The 20,073-nt window shown below is 47.7% G+C and overlaps 8 protein-coding genes across 8 annotated transcripts; 4 read left to right on the top strand and 4 right to left on the bottom strand.

Annotated features, from left to right (window-relative positions):
* Positions 1-13: 13 nt before the first annotated feature.
* Positions 14-2,872, top strand: DFJ58DRAFT_813161 (uncharacterized protein). Its single transcript, XM_041391581.1, has 13 exons — positions 14-244; positions 299-446; positions 515-884; positions 935-977; positions 1,032-1,125; positions 1,188-1,320; positions 1,367-1,565; positions 1,616-1,795; positions 1,851-2,015; positions 2,073-2,181; positions 2,236-2,292; positions 2,353-2,513; positions 2,567-2,872. The coding sequence occupies exons 2-13, from the start codon at positions 346-348 to the stop codon at positions 2,785-2,787; spliced, it is 1,833 nt and encodes a 610-aa protein (XP_041238422.1). The 5' UTR covers positions 14-244; positions 299-345; the 3' UTR covers positions 2,788-2,872.
* DFJ58DRAFT_813157 (uncharacterized protein) lies at positions 2,865-4,656 on the top strand. Its single transcript, XM_041391580.1, has 4 exons — positions 2,865-3,197; positions 3,246-3,451; positions 3,511-3,593; positions 3,653-4,656. The coding sequence occupies exons 1-4, from the start codon at positions 2,932-2,934 to the stop codon at positions 4,325-4,327; spliced, it is 1,230 nt and encodes a 409-aa protein (XP_041238421.1). The 5' UTR covers positions 2,865-2,931; the 3' UTR covers positions 4,328-4,656.
* DFJ58DRAFT_120019 (mitochondrial carrier) lies at positions 4,634-6,184 on the bottom strand. The gene is made up of 5 exons (XM_041378719.1): positions 5,859-6,184; positions 5,777-5,804; positions 5,554-5,725; positions 5,064-5,486; positions 4,634-5,006 (listed from the first exon to the last, which is right to left on the bottom strand). The coding sequence occupies exons 1-5, from the start codon at positions 6,066-6,068 to the stop codon at positions 4,871-4,873; spliced, it is 969 nt and encodes a 322-aa protein (XP_041238420.1). The 5' UTR covers positions 6,069-6,184; the 3' UTR covers positions 4,634-4,870.
* Positions 6,185-7,321: 1,137 nt separating this feature from the next.
* DFJ58DRAFT_119975 (SNF2 family N-terminal domain-containing protein) lies at positions 7,322-11,635 on the top strand. The gene is made up of 11 exons (XM_041378717.1): positions 7,322-7,461; positions 7,522-8,788; positions 8,843-9,322; positions 9,373-9,457; positions 9,512-9,743; positions 9,797-9,931; positions 9,993-10,160; positions 10,214-10,651; positions 10,705-10,824; positions 10,878-11,080; positions 11,134-11,635. Exons 1-11 carry the CDS (start codon positions 7,420-7,422, stop codon positions 11,450-11,452), a joined length of 3,489 nt encoding a protein of 1,162 aa, XP_041238419.1. The 5' UTR covers positions 7,322-7,419; the 3' UTR covers positions 11,453-11,635.
* Positions 11,506-12,402, bottom strand: DFJ58DRAFT_119978 (snare-like protein). The gene is made up of 2 exons (XM_041378718.1): positions 11,874-12,402; positions 11,506-11,824 (listed from the first exon to the last, which is right to left on the bottom strand). The coding sequence occupies exons 1-2, from the start codon at positions 12,227-12,229 to the stop codon at positions 11,560-11,562; spliced, it is 621 nt and encodes a 206-aa protein (XP_041238418.1). The 5' UTR covers positions 12,230-12,402; the 3' UTR covers positions 11,506-11,559.
* Positions 12,403-13,834: 1,432 nt separating this feature from the next.
* On the bottom strand, positions 13,835-14,708 carry DFJ58DRAFT_119969 (uncharacterized protein). Its single transcript, XM_041378716.1, has 4 exons — positions 14,675-14,708; positions 14,507-14,560; positions 14,319-14,444; positions 13,835-14,266 (listed from the first exon to the last, which is right to left on the bottom strand). The coding sequence occupies exons 2-4, from the start codon at positions 14,553-14,555 to the stop codon at positions 13,923-13,925; spliced, it is 519 nt and encodes a 172-aa protein (XP_041238417.1). The 5' UTR covers positions 14,556-14,560; positions 14,675-14,708; the 3' UTR covers positions 13,835-13,922.
* Positions 14,709-14,814: 106 nt separating this feature from the next.
* On the top strand, positions 14,815-17,595 carry DFJ58DRAFT_749125 (cytochrome P450). The gene is made up of 15 exons (XM_041387633.1): positions 14,815-15,295; positions 15,359-15,488; positions 15,541-15,729; positions 15,796-15,947; positions 15,997-16,109; positions 16,164-16,269; positions 16,326-16,339; positions 16,388-16,577; positions 16,630-16,686; positions 16,740-16,764; positions 16,817-16,939; positions 16,991-17,004; positions 17,061-17,193; positions 17,249-17,329; positions 17,384-17,595. The coding sequence occupies exons 1-15, from the start codon at positions 15,100-15,102 to the stop codon at positions 17,421-17,423; spliced, it is 1,563 nt and encodes a 520-aa protein (XP_041238416.1). The 5' UTR covers positions 14,815-15,099; the 3' UTR covers positions 17,424-17,595.
* A 963-nt stretch (positions 17,596-18,558) lies between these two features.
* On the bottom strand, positions 18,559-20,022 carry DFJ58DRAFT_813113 (uncharacterized protein). Its single transcript, XM_041391579.1, has 7 exons — positions 19,605-20,022; positions 19,501-19,554; positions 19,345-19,448; positions 19,117-19,294; positions 18,938-19,060; positions 18,811-18,870; positions 18,559-18,758 (listed from the first exon to the last, which is right to left on the bottom strand). The coding sequence occupies exons 1-7, from the start codon at positions 19,695-19,697 to the stop codon at positions 18,633-18,635; spliced, it is 738 nt and encodes a 245-aa protein (XP_041238415.1). The 5' UTR covers positions 19,698-20,022; the 3' UTR covers positions 18,559-18,632.
* Positions 20,023-20,073: the final 51 nt, after the last annotated feature.

Genomic DNA, 20,073 nt, shown 5'->3' with positions numbered 1-20,073 from the left:
TGGTGGGAGCAGGACTGCATGACTCAACAAGTCACTGACTATGCCACAAGTGGCAGCAGCTGCCAGTGGAAGGTCGTATTTCATCAGTATCTGATCCGTCAAATTTTCAAAGTTCTTCCCTTCGCATTCCAGAATTCACCTCTGTGCGGCGCTCCGATTATCTCCAACTTGCATTTTGAGTTTGTTCTTGGCTTTCTTTCAGATTTTCTCGAACCTTACCTCTTCTCGATATCTGTTCCGTAAGGTGCTACAAACTTACTCTTCCGCGACCTTCTTCCTGACGGTCGGTTCGGCTCAGGTATCTCGTCAGGTCCTCTAACCTAGTCGACCTTGGCCGGCGGCATCATGTCATCTCCGGTACCTCTGATGGATGCCAGACTTGTTGCCGACTTGCGGCAATCAATCCAAGATTGCACAGAAAGAGGGCTATCAGTTGCATCCAAATGGTTTTTTTTTCGAGCTGATGGTTGGATCTGGTTGGATGTGGCTGACTTCAGGACTTTCTATTTCTTAGGTCTTCTGAATTGTATTATGCCATCCCTTCAAACAAACGTGACGCTTTAATTTCTGAAGCATTTGCCACATTTTCAACATCTACTCCTGCGCGCTCTCGGTCTCCTAGGCTATCGTTACCTTTTGCGGAGCCATCGCCTGCTTCCAGTGCTGCACTATGCATCCCTGTTACTCCTGGAAACCAGGCTCATCTTCCGTCACACTTCCCTGGAGTCCGTGCCCAAGAAACCGAGTTAGAAACACAGGATGAAGCCGCCTTATGTGCTGCTCGAGCTTTTATGACAGCGAAAGAGTTCACAAGAGCTGAATTCACTGTGAAGAACTGCAAGAGTGCCAAAGCACAATTTATTTACGTGTATAGTTGTTTCTTGGTTTGTCACCAAGCCATGACCTCCAACAGCAGCTGACGTGTTCATTGAAGGCTGCAGAACGAAAAGCGCAGCGAGACTGGTACAGACAAAATAGTGGGTCTATATTCATGGCGCTCTCTGTTGCCTTTCGAAACCTATCATTGGTAGATACTCGAGGACAACCCCCCGTCCCAATAAATCGTCTGCTTACAACTCTTCTGGACATGGTCAAGAACGCTACAGATCCTTGGCTTCTTTTCCTGTAAGTTTATCGCTGCACTCTCCTCGTACCATCTCCATATAATCTTTGTTTTCATTTTCTAGGAAAGCCGTTTTCTTATCACGTCTCAACCGTCGAGAAGAAGCCATTGAAAGCATCATACAGTCCATCAGTGGCTATCACTGGAACTGGTCGGTATGGACCCTTTTGTGCAATTGTGTGGGTGATGGTGACGAGGTTGGTTGAGAGCATATCAAAGCTTGCCTTTTTTGATGACTGTTAGTTGACAGCACTTCTTCCGCTGTTGCCCCTTCCTGCAACTCATCCCCTCATTCTATTGTTTCAAATTCGAACGATGAACGAGCTTCACAGTCCATCAGAAAACGAGCTGGCCATGTGCGATCGTCTTCTTGGGGATGACTGTTTCCGTGACAATGCGTGGGTCATGAGTCTACGGGCATGTGCCTTGTATCATTTGCATGGTCGGTCCTTTGCTTATGAACCAGTGCTCTATGTGATTATGATAAAAAAGACTTTGGACAGGCAGAAAAACAATTTGAAAAAATCCTGGTGATTGCTCCGCACCGTATCGATGATATTGACGTCTACTCCAACATACTCTATGTCACCGACAATCGGCTGAAGCTTTCTAGGCTAGCGCATGAATTTCTTGAACTCGACAAAGATCGACCGGAAGTTTGCTGTTTGGTTGGTCAGTCATGATATGAAGCCGATATTATTCGTGTGTGCTAACCTTTGGAATGCAGGGAATCATTACTCTCTCCGCGCAGAGCACGAGAAAGCAGTTAAATACTTCAGACGGGCGACCGAGCTGGACCGAACCTATTTGTCTGCGTGGACGTTGATGGGCCATGAGTACGTCGAGATGAAAAACTCACATGCCGCCATCGAAGCATATCGTCGAGCAGTTGGTATGTAATCCACCGATTCTTGAACCGGTTGCATGCTAATTACACGTCGTCTCTGAGATGTGAATCGGAAGGATTACAGGGCGTGGTATGGTCTTGGCCAGGCTTATGAATTGCTAAGTATGCACCGATATGCACTGTATTACTATCAACATGCCACTGCTCTCAGGTCAGTTTTTGACACTGCCCTATTTATTTTGTAAGAAACTGACATTTTACCAAGGCCATATGATGTCCGCCTGTGGCAAGCCCAAGGCGCTTGTTACGAAGAAATTGGAAGGTCCGTTTTTGTTCCCGTTCCTTGGGAAAGGGGCCGCTGATAGAGCTACCATACCCACAGGCTGAAGGAGGCCATCGAATGTCTGAAGCGTGCTTTACTTGGTGCCGATCACCGTGAGACTACCATCCATATGAAACTTGCCAAATTACACGAGGAGCTGGAGGACCAAGCGGAGGCCGCGGCATACCACCGACGAGTTGTGGAAATCTGTCGTATCGAAGGTTTGATTTTCTTCCCTGGCCAAGCTTCCGCCAAGTCACACTTAGTTCTGTAGAGCGGCCTGTCCAAGACTATGCCAAGTCAAGTATATTCGTCGCACGCCATAACATGGTGATTGTAGGAGGGGATCTGTTGCTTGCCAAGGATTACCTAGAACGTGTTGCAAATAGCAATGCTGAGGAGGTTGCTCAAGCGTCTGATTGGCTGAAGAAGCTCAAATCTGTCCTCATCACACGACCAGCCATCCCGATTACCGAAGAGACTTCTGACCGTTGAACCATCAACGATTAAGTAGTATACCTACTCTATTATACAAAAAATGGACTGCCCCTCGAAGAGGCTTGCCCTAAATTCTGCCGTTCGCGCGGTCACGAGGATTGTCACAAGGCAAAGCATCACAAACACAACAAAGTCAAGAAAATGTTGAATGCGCAGAGCTCTTTTTCTGCGCATAGCTTCTCTCTGAAACCAGTCGAGGAGTCATCTAACACGGCTACTTGGCTATCAAATGATCCATCACCTCAAAGTTTTTCTTCCTCTTCATTGCAGGACCCGGTCGCAAGTCTATCATCTTTACACACTCCCATTGTAAACGGATCCACCAGTAATGCGGCATCTGGTCTAGTGAGTTATTTGAACAATGGAATGGCCGAGGACTTGCGTATAACCAGGGAAACTGCGGAGGGGTATGTCTTGGAGATTCATAAAATGGCCTTTACTCATGCTCTGGACAGTTTTGCGTCGTGCCTTGCTGCTGATCACGCAGCAGTGCTCAATCCTGACGTGGATTCTCCTTTTGTTGATGCAGTGGATGTTGTCCATCGGCTTCTTCCTTACCACGTCTTCCAACAACCTCAAGAAGACTTGAGGACCGTCGCAGAAAGGAGACGTGCGAAGGGAAAGGGGAAGGCCCACGATGTGATCCGGGATGAGATTGAAGGTAGGAAAACGCTGTCTCATACTTCACGGCGGTGGAGTTCCTTAATCTGCTCGTCATAGACACTAAATTTGCCCTGGAATGTCACCGTCGACTGAGGAAACTTGAGTCGCGATTTCGACGCGCCAAAATGAAGTCCGGCATGGTTTGTTCTTTCCGTTTAACGGGCTTTCTTTTGCTGACTCTTTACTACGTATTCCTTAGCGGCCTTCTCCAGATGATCAAGGATATGTGCTGACTCAAGCTATGGCGGAGTACGAACGGGCAGAAACATCATCTGTCAGCACCGAGTTACGCAACGCACGGAACGAACTAGACGCGTCACAGCGTGAAAAACGCATCGCAGCCAATGTCGCCGTCAGTTCCTTTCGTCCAACCTATTATCCTCAAGCCTCGCAAGCCCAGTACTATCGCACGTACCCATACGCATTCACTCAACCATATACCAATACCTCTCAAGGGACTACAAATTCGAATTTTTACTCGACACCTACATCAGCTCCTCCGGCTGCTTCCACTGCAACATCGGCTTCTACTGCAATTCCAATACAGCTTCCGGTCAGTTCGTTGCCTGCCCTACACGCTCTCGGAATAGTGCCGATTCCCGCTACTTCGCTCCCGCCTCCAGATCAGCCGCAGCCGGCGGCTGTGCTACGAGGGTCTACTTCCAATGGAACAATTTTGAGTCTAGAGATAAATGTGTCGCTACTACAGTCACCGCAAGTGAGCGGACTGGCATATTTATTGAATTCTATGATGTCGAGGGGTGCAACTTCTGGGCAAGGGAACGCCAGTTCGACGACAGGGGGGCAGCCGTCGTCTGTAGCTACGTCCGACACTGCGGCTTCATCACATACGGATGGCTCGCCTGGAGAATAATCGAGCGGGGAGATGGGTTAACATAATGGGGGGTCGATAGTAGGACACTTGATCCTGCCGTATTTGGGGTAATGCGAATTATAGTAATAGCTCGTCATACGCTGTGTTGCCGAAGTCTCTGGCCTACATAATTCGATGTGAACCAGCATCGTGCCAAGCTCGAGGTGCACGAGAGGAATGTAGACAGCTGTGAAGAGTGTTGGGTAGTACTTGTTTACATCTGGAGCCTCAAGCTTCGAGCACCTAGTGACGTTTGTTTGTAGGTTGCGTTGTAATCGATAGCTTTCCTCGTTCGCTGTCAGTCAACATTGTTGTACGCAACAGATCAATCGGACCATGCCACACCCATCGAATACATGAAGTAAGATGTGGGCAATTGACAGATGAAATTAACAGGGGCAGCCAAGTACAACGGTAATACAATGTGCATAGTATGTTTCCGGTTTGAAAGGCGCCTTCGCGAATCGGGATATGCACCAGTGGGGGGAAGGAGGGAAGGGCGAAGGGAGAAGAATTCGGTATGGACCAGAAAATTGAAAATCTTTATGAGAATGCACCGCTCAGGCTGCCCAATGTCGTCAACCACCATGCACGATATAAAGCACCCCATCCTTCCTCTTCGATAATCCTCTTCCCGCAATCAACCAAGCCGACATATGGCTCCCTCTCGGTTCTCAGGCTACAATTATGAATTGTTATCTCAGGGAGCAAAAACGAGAAAGGTGATTTTACATACCCAATGACATCCTCTTCCATACCGGCATACTCGGTTGCTTCTTCAGCATCGCCTTCTTCCTCTTGTGAGATCGAATTGAACTCAGGGGCCGCGTGGTTCCGTTGGATAGACAGTCTGATGGCAATAACTTCCAAAGGGGTTAGGATAATTGTGCTCAGAAGCGTGATGACAAAGAATATGACGAGTTTGACAGGGGAAATTTCTTCTCTGCGAGGCATGCCTGGGTTCGCGAGTTCCGGGAGAAGAAGCTGCCGGATCGATCGCAAACCAAGAACAATGTAGGCGATGTGGGCGACTTGGGCGGTAAGGAGACCGGGAGTGAGATAGAGAATCCAAGGTCTCCGACGTTCGGTGGGTGTCAGGAGAACACGGAGTGAGTAAATCGGGTTCAAGTACGGCAACTTGTGAGGTGTTGTAATTGCGCTAAAAAACCGGATCATTGTAGATTAGTTCAAAACGCTGTCAAATGAACCGAATAGAACGATCTAACCGGTTCGTGATGATTACTTGAGGAAGAGAAACAAGCATGGCGAAAATGCTATAGACGAGTATGCCGACAACGCCTGTATCAGGGGCGCTGTATGTTCCATGGCGAAGGTTGCTGTCACTCAAAAATATCATCAAGAAGAAGGTGATGACGAGAGTTGACAACAACGTAGGCACTAGGCAATATGCGTCAGATGTGGCATAATAATATTATGTTGAGCTCGTACTCAATCCCTTGTATAGTCCTGGCCAACCCTACACAATATTAATGTCAAAGCGCTGGTCATCTGAATGTGCGAGAATACCTACCTCGATTCTATGTACCCTTCTCAACATTGAAAAGAAGGATGAGATGACTGGGCCAGTATGAGGCTGCACACCGCCCTCTGCATCAAGTTGCAGACCCTTTGGGTTGTAGTGCGCTCTGAAGCGCACTAATGCGCCAGCTAATGGCACCAAGATGGCCAGTGACAAGGCCAATGACCCTAACAACATCATCATATCGAAGAGTCCAAGCATGATGGCTGCAGTAAGGAGGGAAATAGAGAAACGCTTGGGCTGCTGAGGCGTGCGCAGTCCTCTGGGAGTTCGGCAAGTGCCTTGACACTGCCAAAGTGGTAATTCGGGTGATAACCATCTTGAACTCGAACCACCACCATCTCTTACAGTCTCTTTGTCTTCAATAAAGGCATCCGCAGTTCATTTTCTCTTCTTAATTTTATACTTTTTTTTTCCCTTCTTTGAAACGTCTTTGAGTGGCTCATGTGAACTTGTATCGCTGATCTTTCGCAATTTTTCAGGCAGCTTCAGCGAGTTTCTAGGTTAAACCCGTTTTCTATGTTGTTTGATTTTTCCCCCGGAAGTTCCCAGGTTTTGTTGCCGTTGCTGCAACCTCTACATGGGCCTACTTTCATGATATGAAGCCTACAGCAGGACTGTATGTCTCTTCTCTCGTGAGCTTTTTATGATGCATGATCAATCATAAATTTCTGGGGCTTCTCGTGAGTTTTACCAGCTTCATTTGTATATAGAATTTCAGTTGGGTCTCGCTAGATCCCATTTTTTTTATAAATGATCATTTGGATGTGGTCATTCAATACCGATGCGTGTTACTATACCTCGATTGAAGTGAGTAGATCGTTTGTTTGTTTCAATTAAACTTACATTTTCTTTAGGAAATATTCATTAGCTTTTCATTGCAAGGAACTTGGTATGATCAAGTCCAAAGTTGAATTGGCACTTAGTATTCGGGACATGGAACTGTGCGATCTTGATATACTCCTGATCCGTTGGTCGATTCTGAGTATTTGTGCGGCACATCACTAGCAATGTGCTAGACTCTTCTCTACGTGCGTCGTCACATCTACGTGCAGGCTCTTACATCTTTATGTGTAGTCCATATCTGACAATAAATCTTTCAAACCTGTTTTTCGTCGTCGACTTCTGGTATCCGATTACCAGAGACGAGTGTGCTATTTGCCTCCCCGCCGCATCTGTCAAGAGGCCGTCGTGCACATGGTATCACAACATCTTGCTTCACTCCTTTTAATAGGATCGACAGTGGACACGTTTGCTCCATATGCATTCACCTTCTACCGACGCAGCATATGTTCCGTGACCATGCAAGTCTTTACTCTCCATCCACACGCGACGGCTTCAGTGTCCTTACATACCATGCACCTATCTATTGTACAGCCTTTGGCTTTTCATGTCTATTATCTAGTGGAAATATAGTTTTCTTGTGCCACATTCATTGACTCTCCGACGTTACGGGTAAATGGCGTACATCCACTTTGCCTCCCACCAACTTGTAGGCAACAACTTACAAATCCCTTGGGTTCTTCTCATCCTCTCCAAAATTTAACTTGGTATGTCGTCGTCGATGTCTGTCGACGACGTCGCAAGCAGTAGAGTTAGTTGAGAACTCAGCTTTTTGTATCGTTTTCTCACAAAGCGCCCGTCGTCTCTACAGAAAACGACTGCAGTTGGCGGACTAAGGTTCCAGAAGAAGCCCAACAAAGATGGATCTGAAGCTACTAACTCTTCAGCAGCCACTAGTAACGTCGCTTATCCTTCCTTTGTCCCTCCTCCTCAGTCCCGGGATGCTACGGCACCAGCGCGATACCATCCCCCAGCGACTCCGTCACGAGGCATAGTCCTCGTCCCCAATTCCAGCCCCCTACTTCAAGATGCAGGCTATCATCAGCCTTATCAACCACATCATCTCCAGTACGCTCAAGGTAGCTCCTCAACGACTGGCCCTAATCACCTCAATCTGTGGAGTCAGTCCGGTCCCTCAGCCGTGCCCGACGTCCTGTCCTCATCAAGTGGGTTTGTCCACGGTAGTGGCCCTGCTCACGCGTCATTCACGCGTCAGTCGCGTCCATGGGCTGGAGATGTGAGACCGTTATCGGAAGTTGACAGTTTTGGGGATGAAGGTCCACCGAGAAAGCGTATGAATCGCGGAACACCCTCCGACACTCTACCTCTCGGGATGGTAACCCCTGGCTCTCCAGATATCCAGCATCCAGGGCAAAGGCGTAAACAGAATGTGAACGCAGAAAGGCAGTCGCATTCGTCGGATGAATCGATGCTGGATGTCAGGTCGTCGCTGGAAGGACCTTCGAAGCGGATCGTTCGTGGCCAGCGCCCAGACCACACTGACTCATATGTGTTCACTGTGTTCCAGCTTTCGCACCCTGGTTATGACCTAGCCACCCTCAGGGCTGCTTGGAATGAAGCTAATGGGAATGACAACAAGGCATCTTTACTCCTCTCTGATTCGTCATGGAAGCCCCAATCCACATCGACTCCATCTAATTCTACCACCGTCATTAAAGCACCGTCTATGTCAGCGCCAGAACCACCTACTGTCGAGACTACTGGGAGAGTGGAAGAGGTCGATGAAGCCACCAAAACCCAGCGCGCTGCTCTCAGGGAGAAGGCCAAGAAATCATCCATCTATGCTAACAGATCTACATTAGATACCACACGGTCCCCTGCGGTTCCCAATATCCCAATACCCAGAGCTATGTCGCCTGCATCCCCATCCACACCTGCCATCATGGCCCCACGCCGCAAGCGACCAAAGAAGTTGATCCTCTCCGACGACGAGGCCGAAGCCAGTGAAAGCGAGGAGGAGCTTCCACGAACACGTCAGAACGGAGAAATTTCTCGGGAGAGGGCAGCGTTTGAGTATTTCAGCCAGGCCAATGTAGATGCTATTCAGGAATTAACTGGTATATCTTTCCTACTGCTATCTCCATCAAGCGCAGCTTCTAAGATCACAATAGGCTGTACCCCAGAACAAGCGCAGAAGATCATCGAGCTTCGGCCTTACTCTTCAATAGCGGACCTCAATACCAAACTTAACCAAGGCAAGAAGAAGGCAGGACCATCCGGAATCAGCCCCCGTATGTTCGAAGACTGCCAGGAAATCCTTCAAGGCTACGACACTGTCGATGGCATCCTTGAAGAGTGCGAGCAAATTGGTTCAACCTTGCGCACTGCTATTGCGACTTGGACTACGGAAGATTCGTCAAGCAAAGGCAAAGGCAAGGAAGCGTCACTAGCCCCGGATCAAACTGAGGAAGGCTCGTTGAGTCTACGTGCATTGAAAATTTCAAACGATGCTGCATCCAAGGGCTTCATCTCATCTCAACCCTCAATGATTGCGGAAGGCATAATGCTCAAGGACTATCAGCTTCTTGGCATCAATTGGCTGTTTTTGCTCTATCGGAAAAGACACAGTTGTATTCTAGCCGACGAAATGGGTTTGTGCTCCCTCGGTTTGAACAGTCAGGACGCTCACGAGAGTATCCAGGCCTCGGGAAGACCATACAAGTCATCAGTTTCTTCGCTCTGCTCAAGGAACGTGGAAACTTTGGCCCGCATCTCGTCATTGTGCCGTATGCTTGATCGTGCTTTGATAGTGTATTCGCTTTGAATCCGTTTTCTTGCAGATCGTCAACGCTGGAAAACTGGTGTCGAGAGTTTGCTCGGTTCGCGCCCTCAATATCAGTGCAGACTTTCTATGCTGGCAAAGAGGAACGAGCAAACTTGCGACAGATGCTAATAGACACACGGCGGGGATCAAGCAAGAATGGGACGGGGTGGGAGGTGCTAATCACCACCTACAACCTTGCTCAAGGTGACGACAAAGACCGCAAGTTTTTCAGAAAAATGGAGTGGGACGTAAGTCAACATATTCGCTCTATATCATTTAGGTTTTTTTACATGTGACCTAGACTATTGTTTTCGACGAGGGACACGTCTTGAAGAACTTCCAGTCTCAGCGTTACCAGGCATTACTCAAATTCGAAGCAAAATGGCGACTCCTTTTAACAGGTACTCCTTTGCAGAACAACCTTCAAGAGCTAGTGGTGAGCCCAATCTTTCGACCTGCTCAGTTCGACTTCACATCAAAAAAAAAATGCCGTCTAGTCATTGATGAACTTCATCCTTCCGGGTATGCTCTCGGAAAAGCTGGAGACCTTGCGAGCGATCTTCAAAACGAAGGGCGATGCCAAGGTCACATTGCTCTCTCAGGAGCGTATTTCAAGAGCTAAGAAGATGATGACGCCGTTTGTCCTTCGACGGCGCAAGGATCAGGCAAGTCTATGATGCTATTGTTATGCTTGACGTGTAACCTTCTTTTATTACAGGTTCTAAAGGACCTTCCGCTAAAAACCGAGCGGATAGAATGGTGTGATATGACCGACATACAGCGATCGATATACCACGATGCTCTGCAACGGTCGCGAAAAACGATATTGGATGCAGAATGTGCTACTCCCGACGAATCAGGTACAACAACGCCAGTCACGAATGGTAAAGCCGTCAAAAAGAAGACGAAAGCCAATCCTCGTGCCAAGGACAAATACCTGGAAAACAGCTCCAACGTGCTCATGGATCTGCGCAAAGCAGCCTCACATCCTATGTTGTTCCGCAAGCTGTTCGATGATCAGGCGTTGACTTCAGTAGCAAAACAACTGCTCAAGGAGCCGGAATTCAAGAAGCGAGGCGCAGTCTTTGAGTATATCAAGGAGGATATGGAAGTCATGACTGATGCAGAGCTTCAATTTTTCTGTCAGGGATATAAGGTTAGGGCTAACCTACTTTGTTCATGTGGATGCGCCGTACTCACGCTGCGCAGTCGACGCGAAAATTTCTCCAGGATCAAAACTGCTATCTTAACGCTGGAAAGATATCGGTTTTGTTGCGGTTGCTTGAGGACTATATGAAGGCGGAACGAAAGATTTTAATATTCTCTCAGGTTTGTCCCTATTGCTTGAATAAAGAATTTCCAACCTTACAACCCCTGTACAGTTCACACAGATACTAGACATTCTTCAAGCGATTTTGAAGCTGAAGGACATTAAATATCTAATTCTAACTGGCTCCACTGCCGTAGATGTGCGGCAAACGCTTGTGGATGAGTTCACCGAAGATGCGTCGATACCTGTGTTCCTCCTGTCAACGAAGGCAGGTGGTATGGGTATCAACTTGACAGCTGCAAGCGTCGTTGTCATGTAAGTGATCTACATTATCAGTGTACACGCGGCCAGTTTCTCATCCTCCAAAGGTTCGACCAGGACTTTAATCCTCATAATGATCGGCAGGCACAAGACCGTGCTTATCGCATCGGCCAGAAGCGAGATGTAGATGTCGTGAAGCTCATCAGTCGCGGGACGATTGAAGAAGATATGCTCAGACTTGGGGAAACTAAACTGGCCCTCGACGAAGCAGTGGCAGGAGAAAGTGAGGAAGCTGACGGCGACAAGGGGGCCAGCAGACAGGAGAAAGAGGTTAAAAAGTCACTCATGGGGCAGTTGAGGAGGCAATTGGAAAGGCAAGATGGAGCTCCCACCGGACCTGGACAAATACCCGCACCGTCCTCTTAATGATTATCAATATGCTTTGTTGCCTTTGCATTCGTTAGTGTTTTTGCTTATTGTTTACCATCTTGATTATAGTATGGTATGTAGATATTGGTAGAGTTTTCAAGTAATTAAAAGAAAACTGACAGTCCACGAACGAGACGGTCGATACTAGCGCGGAAATAATCGTTGTCGATGCCCTGAGAACGAGAGTCCATGGGAACAAGAGGGTTGCGGACAACATATTCGAGGAAAGGACCATTATAGATTTGACGAAGTATGAAGCGAAGGCCGTCAGTAGCCGCATCGCTTAACATAACGAATTTGTAGCCAGATACGGTTTCATACAAGTGAAGCCTGTATGATGATGTGCGGTAGCTGGTAAATTGTTCATCTCTTTATACGATCAGCTGAGGATTGAATGGGACAAGCAAGTAATGCACACCTTCCCGAGATCTTTTTGACCATGTTCCTGAGTGACAGGACGACGCCATATACTAGCTTCGCCTCTTCATCAAAAGGAAGGGTATTCGACCTTGCATGCTCAGCTTGATTTGGTAGAGGTGTTACAGGATCCTCGCCCACAGCGACAACCAACCCTGATGTCGATGACAACGTATTTCGGGGACTGCTAAATGCTGATGGGGTAGGAGCGGTACTGTCTGTTGCAAGCGGAGAGACAGCTTGGGAGACGGCGTTTAAGATGCCTCCTCCTTCTCCAGCTCGCCTTGGCTGCTTGGTCCGGTGCCAGTCCTGATAGTAAACACATGCGCAATGTCTGGCTCGACGGTTGGGCATCATGATCTAGTGACCGATCAGCCAATTTACTCACCTATCGTAGATATATAAGCTATAGATCGTCATTGTGCGGGCTACTGTCGCTCAGAAAGTCCGGGAAGTGGGTAGTCAGTCTGTGTGAGGTCTGACCGTCTGTACAAGCTTGACGCAGACTCCGCATGCAGGTCTCTTTCGGGAGTTTCCGGTCAGTGCGCATCAGCTGCCAATTGGAAGCATGATCTGCCCGCCGTCTCTCTCGTTAGCCGCTGGCTCTTTCTCAGCATTTGCATGAGCTGTTGACACCATGTCAGGCAAACCGGGTAAGTGCCAGTTACTGCTTTACATCTCTGCCTCAAACTAATAGCGTCGCTCAATTCTTATTTCGTGGCCTAGTAGTAACTCTTGACCGCGTGGTGATGCAGAATTGAGTGGATCAGTTTTATTATTGCCAATTGAGCATTGAGCTCTTGATCTTGTGATCATTAGAGACCCGTTAGGGGATATTATTCAACGCTGACTAATGTCTAGAAGTTCACCTGCACATATGACGCCCGGATCGGCTTCCCGAACGTTCCTCGTGCGTACATATATATTCTGCCCAGTGATTGAACATTTTGCAATGCATTGACAGTAGTCCAGACTGGTCACGAGTCTAGTTTGCAACACGTTCTTATGGAAAGCCAGACCACCGTGCTCTACTTTTACAACTTCTTCTTCTCAGAACCTGCCACCTATCGAGGCAAGTGCTTCCATTGACCTCCGAACACCCCCATCGGAAAAATATATAAAACTGTGATCCATCAGTTGTGACATGCCATGGCAGATACGGAGAAGGAAGTCATATTGTACATCATTTTCAAGTTCGTGTCAAGGAGTAAATTTACGTGAATACGCTCGCTACTGAGAGTCCGGAGCGTCTTCATCGGCGAAATCCAAACATCACGCTCACTACTAAGAGGCCCGAGTTTCGACTGTTTCATCTTGACTCAGATACTTCTGCAAGCCAGCCCATTCACAGTACTTGTTACAGATATGATGCACCTCGAACGTTGTCACTGCGACCTCTATGTTGCCGCCACCAAAAATATCCTGCCCTCCGCTAACGGAGCTGACCATCATGATAGTAGTGCATCAGTGGCAGCCGGAGCCTCCGGAAAGAGCTTAAGAATATATATACGGGTCCGTCAATATTGCCGCCACACTCACAGGGACCGAGGGGACCGCACTCGAGTGATGAGGTCCAGAGGACATTCAATAAAGAATGCAAGCACGAAGAACACCATCCTATCAGCTGTAGTGGATAATTTGAAATCGATAGGGGAGGCTGTGGTCGAACGTACCTTTTCGTGAGTAGAGCATACAGAAGGCTGTATATAATTGCAAGCGACTCGAGGCCGTGCTTGGGGTGCACTAAGCTCTCCAGGCATGCTTGCTAATCGGATACGTTCGTTGGAGATGACCAATGAGCGAGCTGTAAGAAGACGCACTGCAATATCAACCATGTCTGTAGCACTGTCGCCTGATCATCGACGTGTCAGCATGATCCGCATATCGCAAAATTAACAGGGAATGAGCCTACAAGCAGATTGAAATCCTGCATTTCACCGTTCAGCTTCTGAACGAAGGTGTGCCAGTCGAACTGATTAACTATAGAGTCGACGTAGAGTTTGTGAAGAGAACGGACGTGCTCATAAGAGACATTGAAGAGTAAGGGTGATCATGAACTGTTCCTCGTAGGAGTCACCATGTACAGTTTGGTCTCGGGAGAGTCATGCGCCTTGCTGCCCGTGATAATTGAGGTATTGACAGTGCCCTGGTGCAGGAGATTGGACTCGTTAATGGTTATGATGTCATTTATTGCACGCGAAATACGACTACTTACCAATGGAATATTTGACATGTACCGACTGAATCCAATCGTTCTCCACTTGACGTACAATAAGTTTTGCGATCTCGGGAGTTGGTGTGACCTACCATCCACATATTTGACGAGGTCCAGAGTGTTCTTGAGGACATCAATGCTGAAAGCACAGACCGCCAACACCTCCGAAGTCATGCAATCTGAAATGCGTAATCAAGCTCTCGTATGATGTCCTGGTAGTAAAGAGCGTACCGCTTATCACAAACGGATGATCTACTGCAATTGTCGAAGGACCTGAGAGTGGAGAACACTTGGGTGCGAACATGGCTCCACTTGCGTGAGCAGTCACCAATGTCCATGCCTCGACTCGGATGTAGCCTAAGTAATCAGTATTGCAATACATTCTGGTAGTGAAGCATACATCGATCGAATATACTCACAAACTGCTGTAGCGCATACCAGTACTTGCGTGGCGCTTATGCTCAGCATACAGGCTGCCAGATGTCCGAGTCAGAATAGAAGATCATGACGCGGACGTATCACAATTAACGGTTAATAATTTTTCTAATGGTCGTACAGGGTGTTCGGAGGTCAATGGAAGCACTTACCTCAATAGGCAGGTTCTGAGAAGAAGAAGTTGAGCACGGCACCTTGACGGCTCCGTGGTCTGGCCTGGTCTGGCTTTCCATACGTTCTTTCCAAATTGGGGGCTTTGTACTTTTAACGTAAAATTTGAGTTTTGCCGTCTCGAACTTTTCTATCTACACCTTTCTCTACTTGACCTATTTCACTACGTATCGGCCTGTTTCTGGTCGATTTTCACTGGGAGCTTCAAGCTACTTGTAGCAATGGACTCGACGTTCATTGGTACTCGATCAATACAGCCTCTAAAGATCTCTGGTACCGGTAGGTATGTATATACTATGGGGGTATCTGAGGTAATAATAGTTACCCATGCTTTTTCCCTGTGTTAAAGACCCACTTTATAAGTAAACTAACTTGAACATATCGGGCTCGGTTATAATCCTTCCCCATGCTCTTCATTCATATTCTCGCTCTAGGGATATCGTGCATTATTGCCCTGGTTGTCGCTTCGGGTCTGACTCGCAGACGTGTCTACCCTATACCTCTGCCGCCTGGCCCTCGTCCGTTACCATTCTTGGGCAACGCGCTGCAGTCGGATACTAAACGACCTTGGCTCACATATATTGAGTGGGGAAAGAAATATGGTTGGTAGCAAACCAATGGCCTCTTTTCCAAGCTCTTAGATTCAATTTCATACCTAATCATAGGAAAAATCATTCACTCCCGTATACTTGGCATCGACTTGATCATTATAAACTCCGAAACCATCGCGCGAGAGTTGCTGGACAGGCGCTCTGCGAATTACTCTACTCGCCCTGTTATTCGCTCCAATGAATTGTATGCGTTGCCGGTTTACATTCGATTTGTTCCTCATCCACTGACGATGCAGAGCTGGACTGGCTTTTAATACTGTGCTCCTTCCATATGGCGAGACTTTACGGCGGCATCGCAAGATCTTTCATCAAGTCCTCAGGGCCGAAGTTTCGGTCTCATACGACAAGATGTATTCTCGCCATGCAAATGAACTAGTCATCAATCTCTTAAATCCCACTAGTGACTGGCATCAACATACTCGAGCGTTCGTGTCTAATTTAGTGGTGTCGCTGTGATATATGGTCCAGTTGAAAATCAATCTTTGCGACAGATACGCAGCATCCCTAATCATGGCCGTGACATATGGACACCTTGCTGACGGACATGAAGGCTCATTTCTTACCCGCGCGCACGAACTCCTTGATATTGGCAAACACATTGCTTCTCCCGAGAGGGCTGTAATTTTCACAGCCTTTCCTTTCAGTGAGTGCCTTTGTTGACGACATAATGAACATTTAGCATGAGGTTGCAGTCGAAAAGTTGCCGTTTTGGTGCTTCGGTGGAACACTTGCCCTGATGGAACGCAGTAGAGAATTATGTCAACAGCTTTTGAATGAGCCCTTTGACGAAGTGAAGGCCCAGATAGTACGTTCACGTAGAGTTGTGGATGGAAATTTTGCCTGATCTGTTTGCGTGAAGGCAAATGGTACTGCTTCACACTCATTAGTCGCTGACTTTCTCAGTCAAGCCCACGACGACGCTGACGAAGACACGATGAAGGCTGTTGCGTTGATGGGATACATGGGTAGGAGTTTTTTTACCAGGACAGAATTCATCCATTGACGCGAATCGGCATCTTAGGTGGCATAGACACTGTGAGCCGCTACTTAAGCAGTGCTGATTCTTACTTTGACGTCCCGCAGACTGCATCCGCATTGCAGATATTCCTTCTGGCTATGGTGCTCTATCCTGACGTCCAAGCCCGAGCTCGTGCAGAAATCAATCAAGCTGTGAGGCATGATGAAATGCCGTGTCTTGATGATAGGGCGTCACTGCCCTACCTTGATGCCATTCTACGCGAGGTCCTGAGATGGCATCCTGTCAGTCCCTTAGGTTGGTCGGCAGTAATATAACTTTGTGTTTGCATGGTTGACCCCTTGCACAGGAGCTCCACATGCGACATCAAATGATGATGTTTACGGCGGATACTTTATACCCAAAGGTTCGAAGTCATATGCGTCGAGGTTACCGTTGATTCATCTGGAGTTCGATCAGGTGCGATAGTGATGGTTAATCAGTGGTATGTTACGGTGGAATGCATGTAACGGCGGCTTGAGCTGAGTATGGCTTAGGGCACTGTCTCGGGATGAAGACATATTTCCTGATGCATCGCGCTTCGATCCTAGCCGCTATCTAACAATTGACGGGAAACTGAAGGACCCTTTCGTCAACCATTTCGCCTTTGGTCATGGCAGGTGAATATTCCACACTTGCTATCGTTTTCAATTATTCACTGACCCTTGCAGGCGTATTTGTCCTGGTAGGCTGATCTATGGTTTATCTGGCAGTGTTGAAACCGACCAATGCATTCGACAGGTCGTTGGTTTGCAGAGAACAGTCTGTGGACTGCAGCTGCTGCCATACTCGCCGTCTTGCGCATCGATCATGCCAAAGACTCAAATGGAGACAGGATCGAGGTGATGCCAGAGTTCAGCACCGGCTTGGTGATGTAAGTGACAGTGACCTAGTATGTACCCAAGAACCTGCGGCTGACTCTGTCGAAGTCACCCTGAACCATTTCACTGCTCGTTTGAAAGCGTGAACACAGCGAGAGAAGGACATCTTCGAGCGATGATGAATTCAAAGTAGGCTTTGTAGTGGTCTGTCATATAATAGCACACGATTATACAACGGCGCAGAGTGCGCTGGATGGCAAGGTTTTGCGGCCTCTGTTTCTGACGAACAAGAGAACTGCTTTCGAACCCATTGGCTCTTCAGAAACCAGATCCTTTTCCAAATTCCAGTGACCCGGTGCAACCAAGCTACACACCGTTGGTTGGTTCACATGGGCCCATCCCCGTTGCAACGTTGGCCTACCTGAATATCGGTCGACAATAATCCATGCACTCGTACTACAACTTACGTAGATTGAGATCAGTAGTCATTCAAGGACGTTGGGTTATGCAAGACCAGATGTATGACATGAAATATCGTCCAATTATTCAAGGTGCGCAACCAGTGTGTGCCATAGCCCAAACCGGATACGCGATCATAACGTTAAAAGTGCGGGAAATCACAATAGACAATGCTGCAGCAAAGAATATGATTCTGTTGAAGAATGAGTCACTACCCTACGGGTATTTCACTAGAAACACACCTCCGAATCGGAAATACAAACGGCAGACTGAGCATCAGGGCACGACTGCAACCTTATGCTGGATGTTCATTATGTCGCCAACAGGGGTACTCACTGAAAGAAAAGGCAGTGAAAATGGAAGCCCTCTCGGGAGAAGCAATATGTTTGCCAATATCAAGGAGTTCGTGCACGCGGGTAAGAAATGGCCCATGGACCTTCATGTCCGTCAGCAAGGTGTCCATATGTCACGGCCATGAATCTTAGGGATGCCGTGTATCTGTCGCAGGGATTGATTGTCAACTGGACTATACATCACAACGACACCACTAAATTAGGTACAAAAGCTCGAGCCTCGTGTGTTGCTGCAAGTCACTAGCAGTGGGATTTAAGAGATTGATGACTAGTTCATTTGCATAGCAAGAGTATATCTTGTGGTATGAAACCAAGACTTCGGCCCTGAGGAGATCTTGCGATTGTCGCCGTGAATTCTCGAAGGAGCACAGTATTGAAAGCCAGTCCAGTGTAAGTAGTTAAGACTGTCGTCCCCTAACAGTTACGCCCAGACCGTTAGGCCAAAAGGCAGTGATAATCAAAGCTCAAGCGCTCAAGCTTGTATGTTGATTATGGGAACTCAGGTAAGCAACGAGCTTACATCCAGCTCTGGATGCATCGATGAAGAATGCGCATTATGTAATGCAACAACTCCCGGAATACACAGTTCGTATTTCCCACGATCCATTTCATTGAGAATGACCTGCATTCTATTGTTCAAGCTCAAGTCTCAGCCTAGCTACGGTATCTAGTGTGGCTATCTACGCCGCAATCTCCTTGGCATCACTGTAAAGCGGGATCTCGCCAAATTTACCATCCCCCTGGAGACCCGAGAACCGTTTGGCAGCCTCGTAGGACGGCGCAGCATCAGAGGGAGGGGCGATATACTAGCAGTACATCGTCAGACATATAACATGAACGATTGACGCGCATTCTTACCGGAGGCAAATTCTCAAGTTCAAAGCTGCTAGGTGACGCAGGGAAGGAGACAGCCAGGACCTAAAGGAGCCCGGGAGTATGAAATTGACATTGAGCAATGAGCCTATAGTTGAGAGGTGAGACCTACAATCCCGTCCCTAAACATGCCGGGCATGGTGACTTTCCAGGTGGGAATAGCCGCATAGGATGAAGCAGATCGGATATCATCCTTAGCCCAGCGATCAACCATCTTGTTTACTCGCACACGACCCTTTCCAGAACTCGTTTCAGTACACCGAAGTAATAAAGAAACAAGATCAGAATCACCACGTATTTCCAGATGACAATTGGCAAAAACATGACGATCCAAAGACCAACTGTAACAAGGAGGGCTATGAGCCTAGCCTGCCAGATGACCTGATTTTGACGATCCTCGTCGATTTGCTCATTATCAAATTGATGAATGTAGTCGTAGTAAGCCACGATTGGAGCGATAAATGTCAAGCTATAGTAGGAGATCAGAGAAGAATATGGACAAAAAAGAGACGAGTTTACATCATAGCTACGAACATCCAGGATCTTTCCAGCACTGGTTTGGAATACTGGGAGGCCATGCGCGTGACAGCACGTACACGAGTCTCCCACATATGGGGAGAAACCTAAGTGCAAGTGGTGAGCACCCACGAAGTTTCTACATGTGAAAGGACCCACATAGTTTTGCAACCCCATAGGAAATAGGGGAGGAGGCTGAGTATGCGATAGTTCCTAGAAGAGACGCCTTAATTACATTGGAGAGCAGAGATCGAACTACACACCACCACCACCTCATTCTTCCTGGTCTTGGGGCTGGACCAAAGGGGTAATGCAGGTCGCATTATACCATCATACTTGGGAGGACTCAATGCCATTTTAACAGAAGTCAGGACGAATAAGCAACGTTCAGGTAACTGCAACAGATGGTCTCGCAACAACTTGGATCAAGACTAGCTCGCGATCAATGAGACGGAGAAATAATAGCAAGACTGAGCCTGTCAATCCTGTTACAAGGCCTGCTTGTGAGCGGAAAAGGGAGATAAAGGAGTCAGATCCAGCTCTGGGGGTCAGAGTGAGTTTTGAAGAGCTGCGCTGTGGCTGGCCAATGTAAATATAACTTATAAGGCGGTGTATGTCGCGATGGAGCAGTCCCGCAACGGAGTAGGGCCTTGTTACAAGTCAGTGGACTATCATACTGACATAAGCTGGCATAGCAACGTTGAACAATCCGTATTCCACAAAAGGCGATTC

The sequence above is a fragment of the Suillus subalutaceus genome, assembly GCF_016647625.1.
Source record: "Suillus subalutaceus strain FC151 chromosome Unknown DFJ58scaffold_150, whole genome shotgun sequence".
NCBI lineage: Eukaryota > Fungi > Basidiomycota > Agaricomycetes > Boletales > Suillaceae > Suillus > Suillus subalutaceus.
Note: the sequence above shows the minus strand (reverse complement) of the source record. Positions and strands in the feature narration are given on the sequence as shown.

Excerpts from the sequence above, each read along its gene's own strand:
- DFJ58DRAFT_813161 (XM_041391581.1), top strand. The coding sequence starts at position 346 with ATGTCATCTCCGGTACCTCTGATGGATGCCAGACTTGTTGCCGACTTG. Across the intron at positions 1,321-1,366 it reads GTGTGGGTGATGGTGACGAG|TTGACAGCACTTCTTCCGCT; the intron begins GTTGGTTGAGAG and ends GATGACTGTTAG. Across the intron at positions 2,182-2,235 it reads CAACATGCCACTGCTCTCAG|GCCATATGATGTCCGCCTGT; the intron begins GTCAGTTTTTGA and ends CATTTTACCAAG.
- DFJ58DRAFT_813157 (XM_041391580.1), top strand. The coding sequence starts at position 2,932 with ATGTTGAATGCGCAGAGCTCTTTTTCTGCGCATAGCTTCTCTCTGAAA. Across the intron at positions 3,452-3,510 it reads GATCCGGGATGAGATTGAAG|ACACTAAATTTGCCCTGGAA; the intron begins GTAGGAAAACGC and ends TGCTCGTCATAG. Across the intron at positions 3,594-3,652 it reads CCAAAATGAAGTCCGGCATG|CGGCCTTCTCCAGATGATCA; the intron begins GTTTGTTCTTTC and ends CGTATTCCTTAG.
- DFJ58DRAFT_120019 (XM_041378719.1), bottom strand. The coding sequence starts at position 6,068 with ATGCTTGGACTCTTCGATATGATGATGTTGTTAGGGTCATTGGCCTTG. Across the intron at positions 5,726-5,776 it reads AGGACTATACAAGGGATTGA|TGCCTACGTTGTTGTCAACT; the intron begins GTACGAGCTCAA and ends CATATTGCCTAG. Across the intron at positions 5,487-5,553 it reads CAAGTAATCATCACGAACCG|CGCAATTACAACACCTCACA; the intron begins GTTAGATCGTTC and ends CCGGTTTTTTAG.
- DFJ58DRAFT_119975 (XM_041378717.1), top strand. The coding sequence starts at position 7,420 with ATGTCGTCGTCGATGTCTGTCGACGACGTCGCAAGCAGTAGA. Across the intron at positions 7,462-7,521 it reads ACGACGTCGCAAGCAGTAGA|AAAACGACTGCAGTTGGCGG; the intron begins GTTAGTTGAGAA and ends TCGTCTCTACAG. Across the intron at positions 9,932-9,992 it reads ACAACCTTCAAGAGCTAGTG|TCATTGATGAACTTCATCCT; the intron begins GTGAGCCCAATC and ends AATGCCGTCTAG.
- DFJ58DRAFT_119978 (XM_041378718.1), bottom strand. The coding sequence starts at position 12,229 with ATGATGCCCAACCGTCGAGCCAGACATTGCGCATGTGTTTACTATCAG. Across the intron at positions 11,825-11,873 it reads GTCAAAAAGATCTCGGGAAG|AGATGAACAATTTACCAGCT; the intron begins GTGTGCATTACT and ends GATCGTATAAAG.
- DFJ58DRAFT_119969 (XM_041378716.1), bottom strand. The coding sequence starts at position 14,555 with ATGCTGAGCATAAGCGCCACGCAAGTACTGGTATGCGCTACAGCAGTT. Across the intron at positions 14,445-14,506 it reads GGTATGCGCTACAGCAGTTT|GCTACATCCGAGTCGAGGCA; the intron begins GTGAGTATATTC and ends CTGATTACTTAG. Across the intron at positions 14,267-14,318 it reads TCATCCGTTTGTGATAAGCG|ATTGCATGACTTCGGAGGTG; the intron begins GTACGCTCTTTA and ends TACGCATTTCAG.
- DFJ58DRAFT_749125 (XM_041387633.1), top strand. The coding sequence starts at position 15,100 with ATGCTCTTCATTCATATTCTCGCTCTAGGGATATCGTGCATTATTGCC. Across the intron at positions 15,296-15,358 it reads TGAGTGGGGAAAGAAATATG|GAAAAATCATTCACTCCCGT; the intron begins GTTGGTAGCAAA and ends ACCTAATCATAG. Across the intron at positions 15,489-15,540 it reads GTTATTCGCTCCAATGAATT|AGCTGGACTGGCTTTTAATA; the intron begins GTATGCGTTGCC and ends CTGACGATGCAG.
- DFJ58DRAFT_813113 (XM_041391579.1), bottom strand. The coding sequence starts at position 19,697 with ATGGCATTGAGTCCTCCCAAGTATGATGGTATAATGCGACCTGCATTA. Across the intron at positions 19,295-19,344 it reads TGGATGTTCGTAGCTATGAT|CTTGACATTTATCGCTCCAA; the intron begins GTAAACTCGTCT and ends CTCCTACTATAG. Across the intron at positions 18,759-18,810 it reads AACTTGAGAATTTGCCTCCG|TATATCGCCCCTCCCTCTGA; the intron begins GTAAGAATGCGC and ends ATGTACTGCTAG.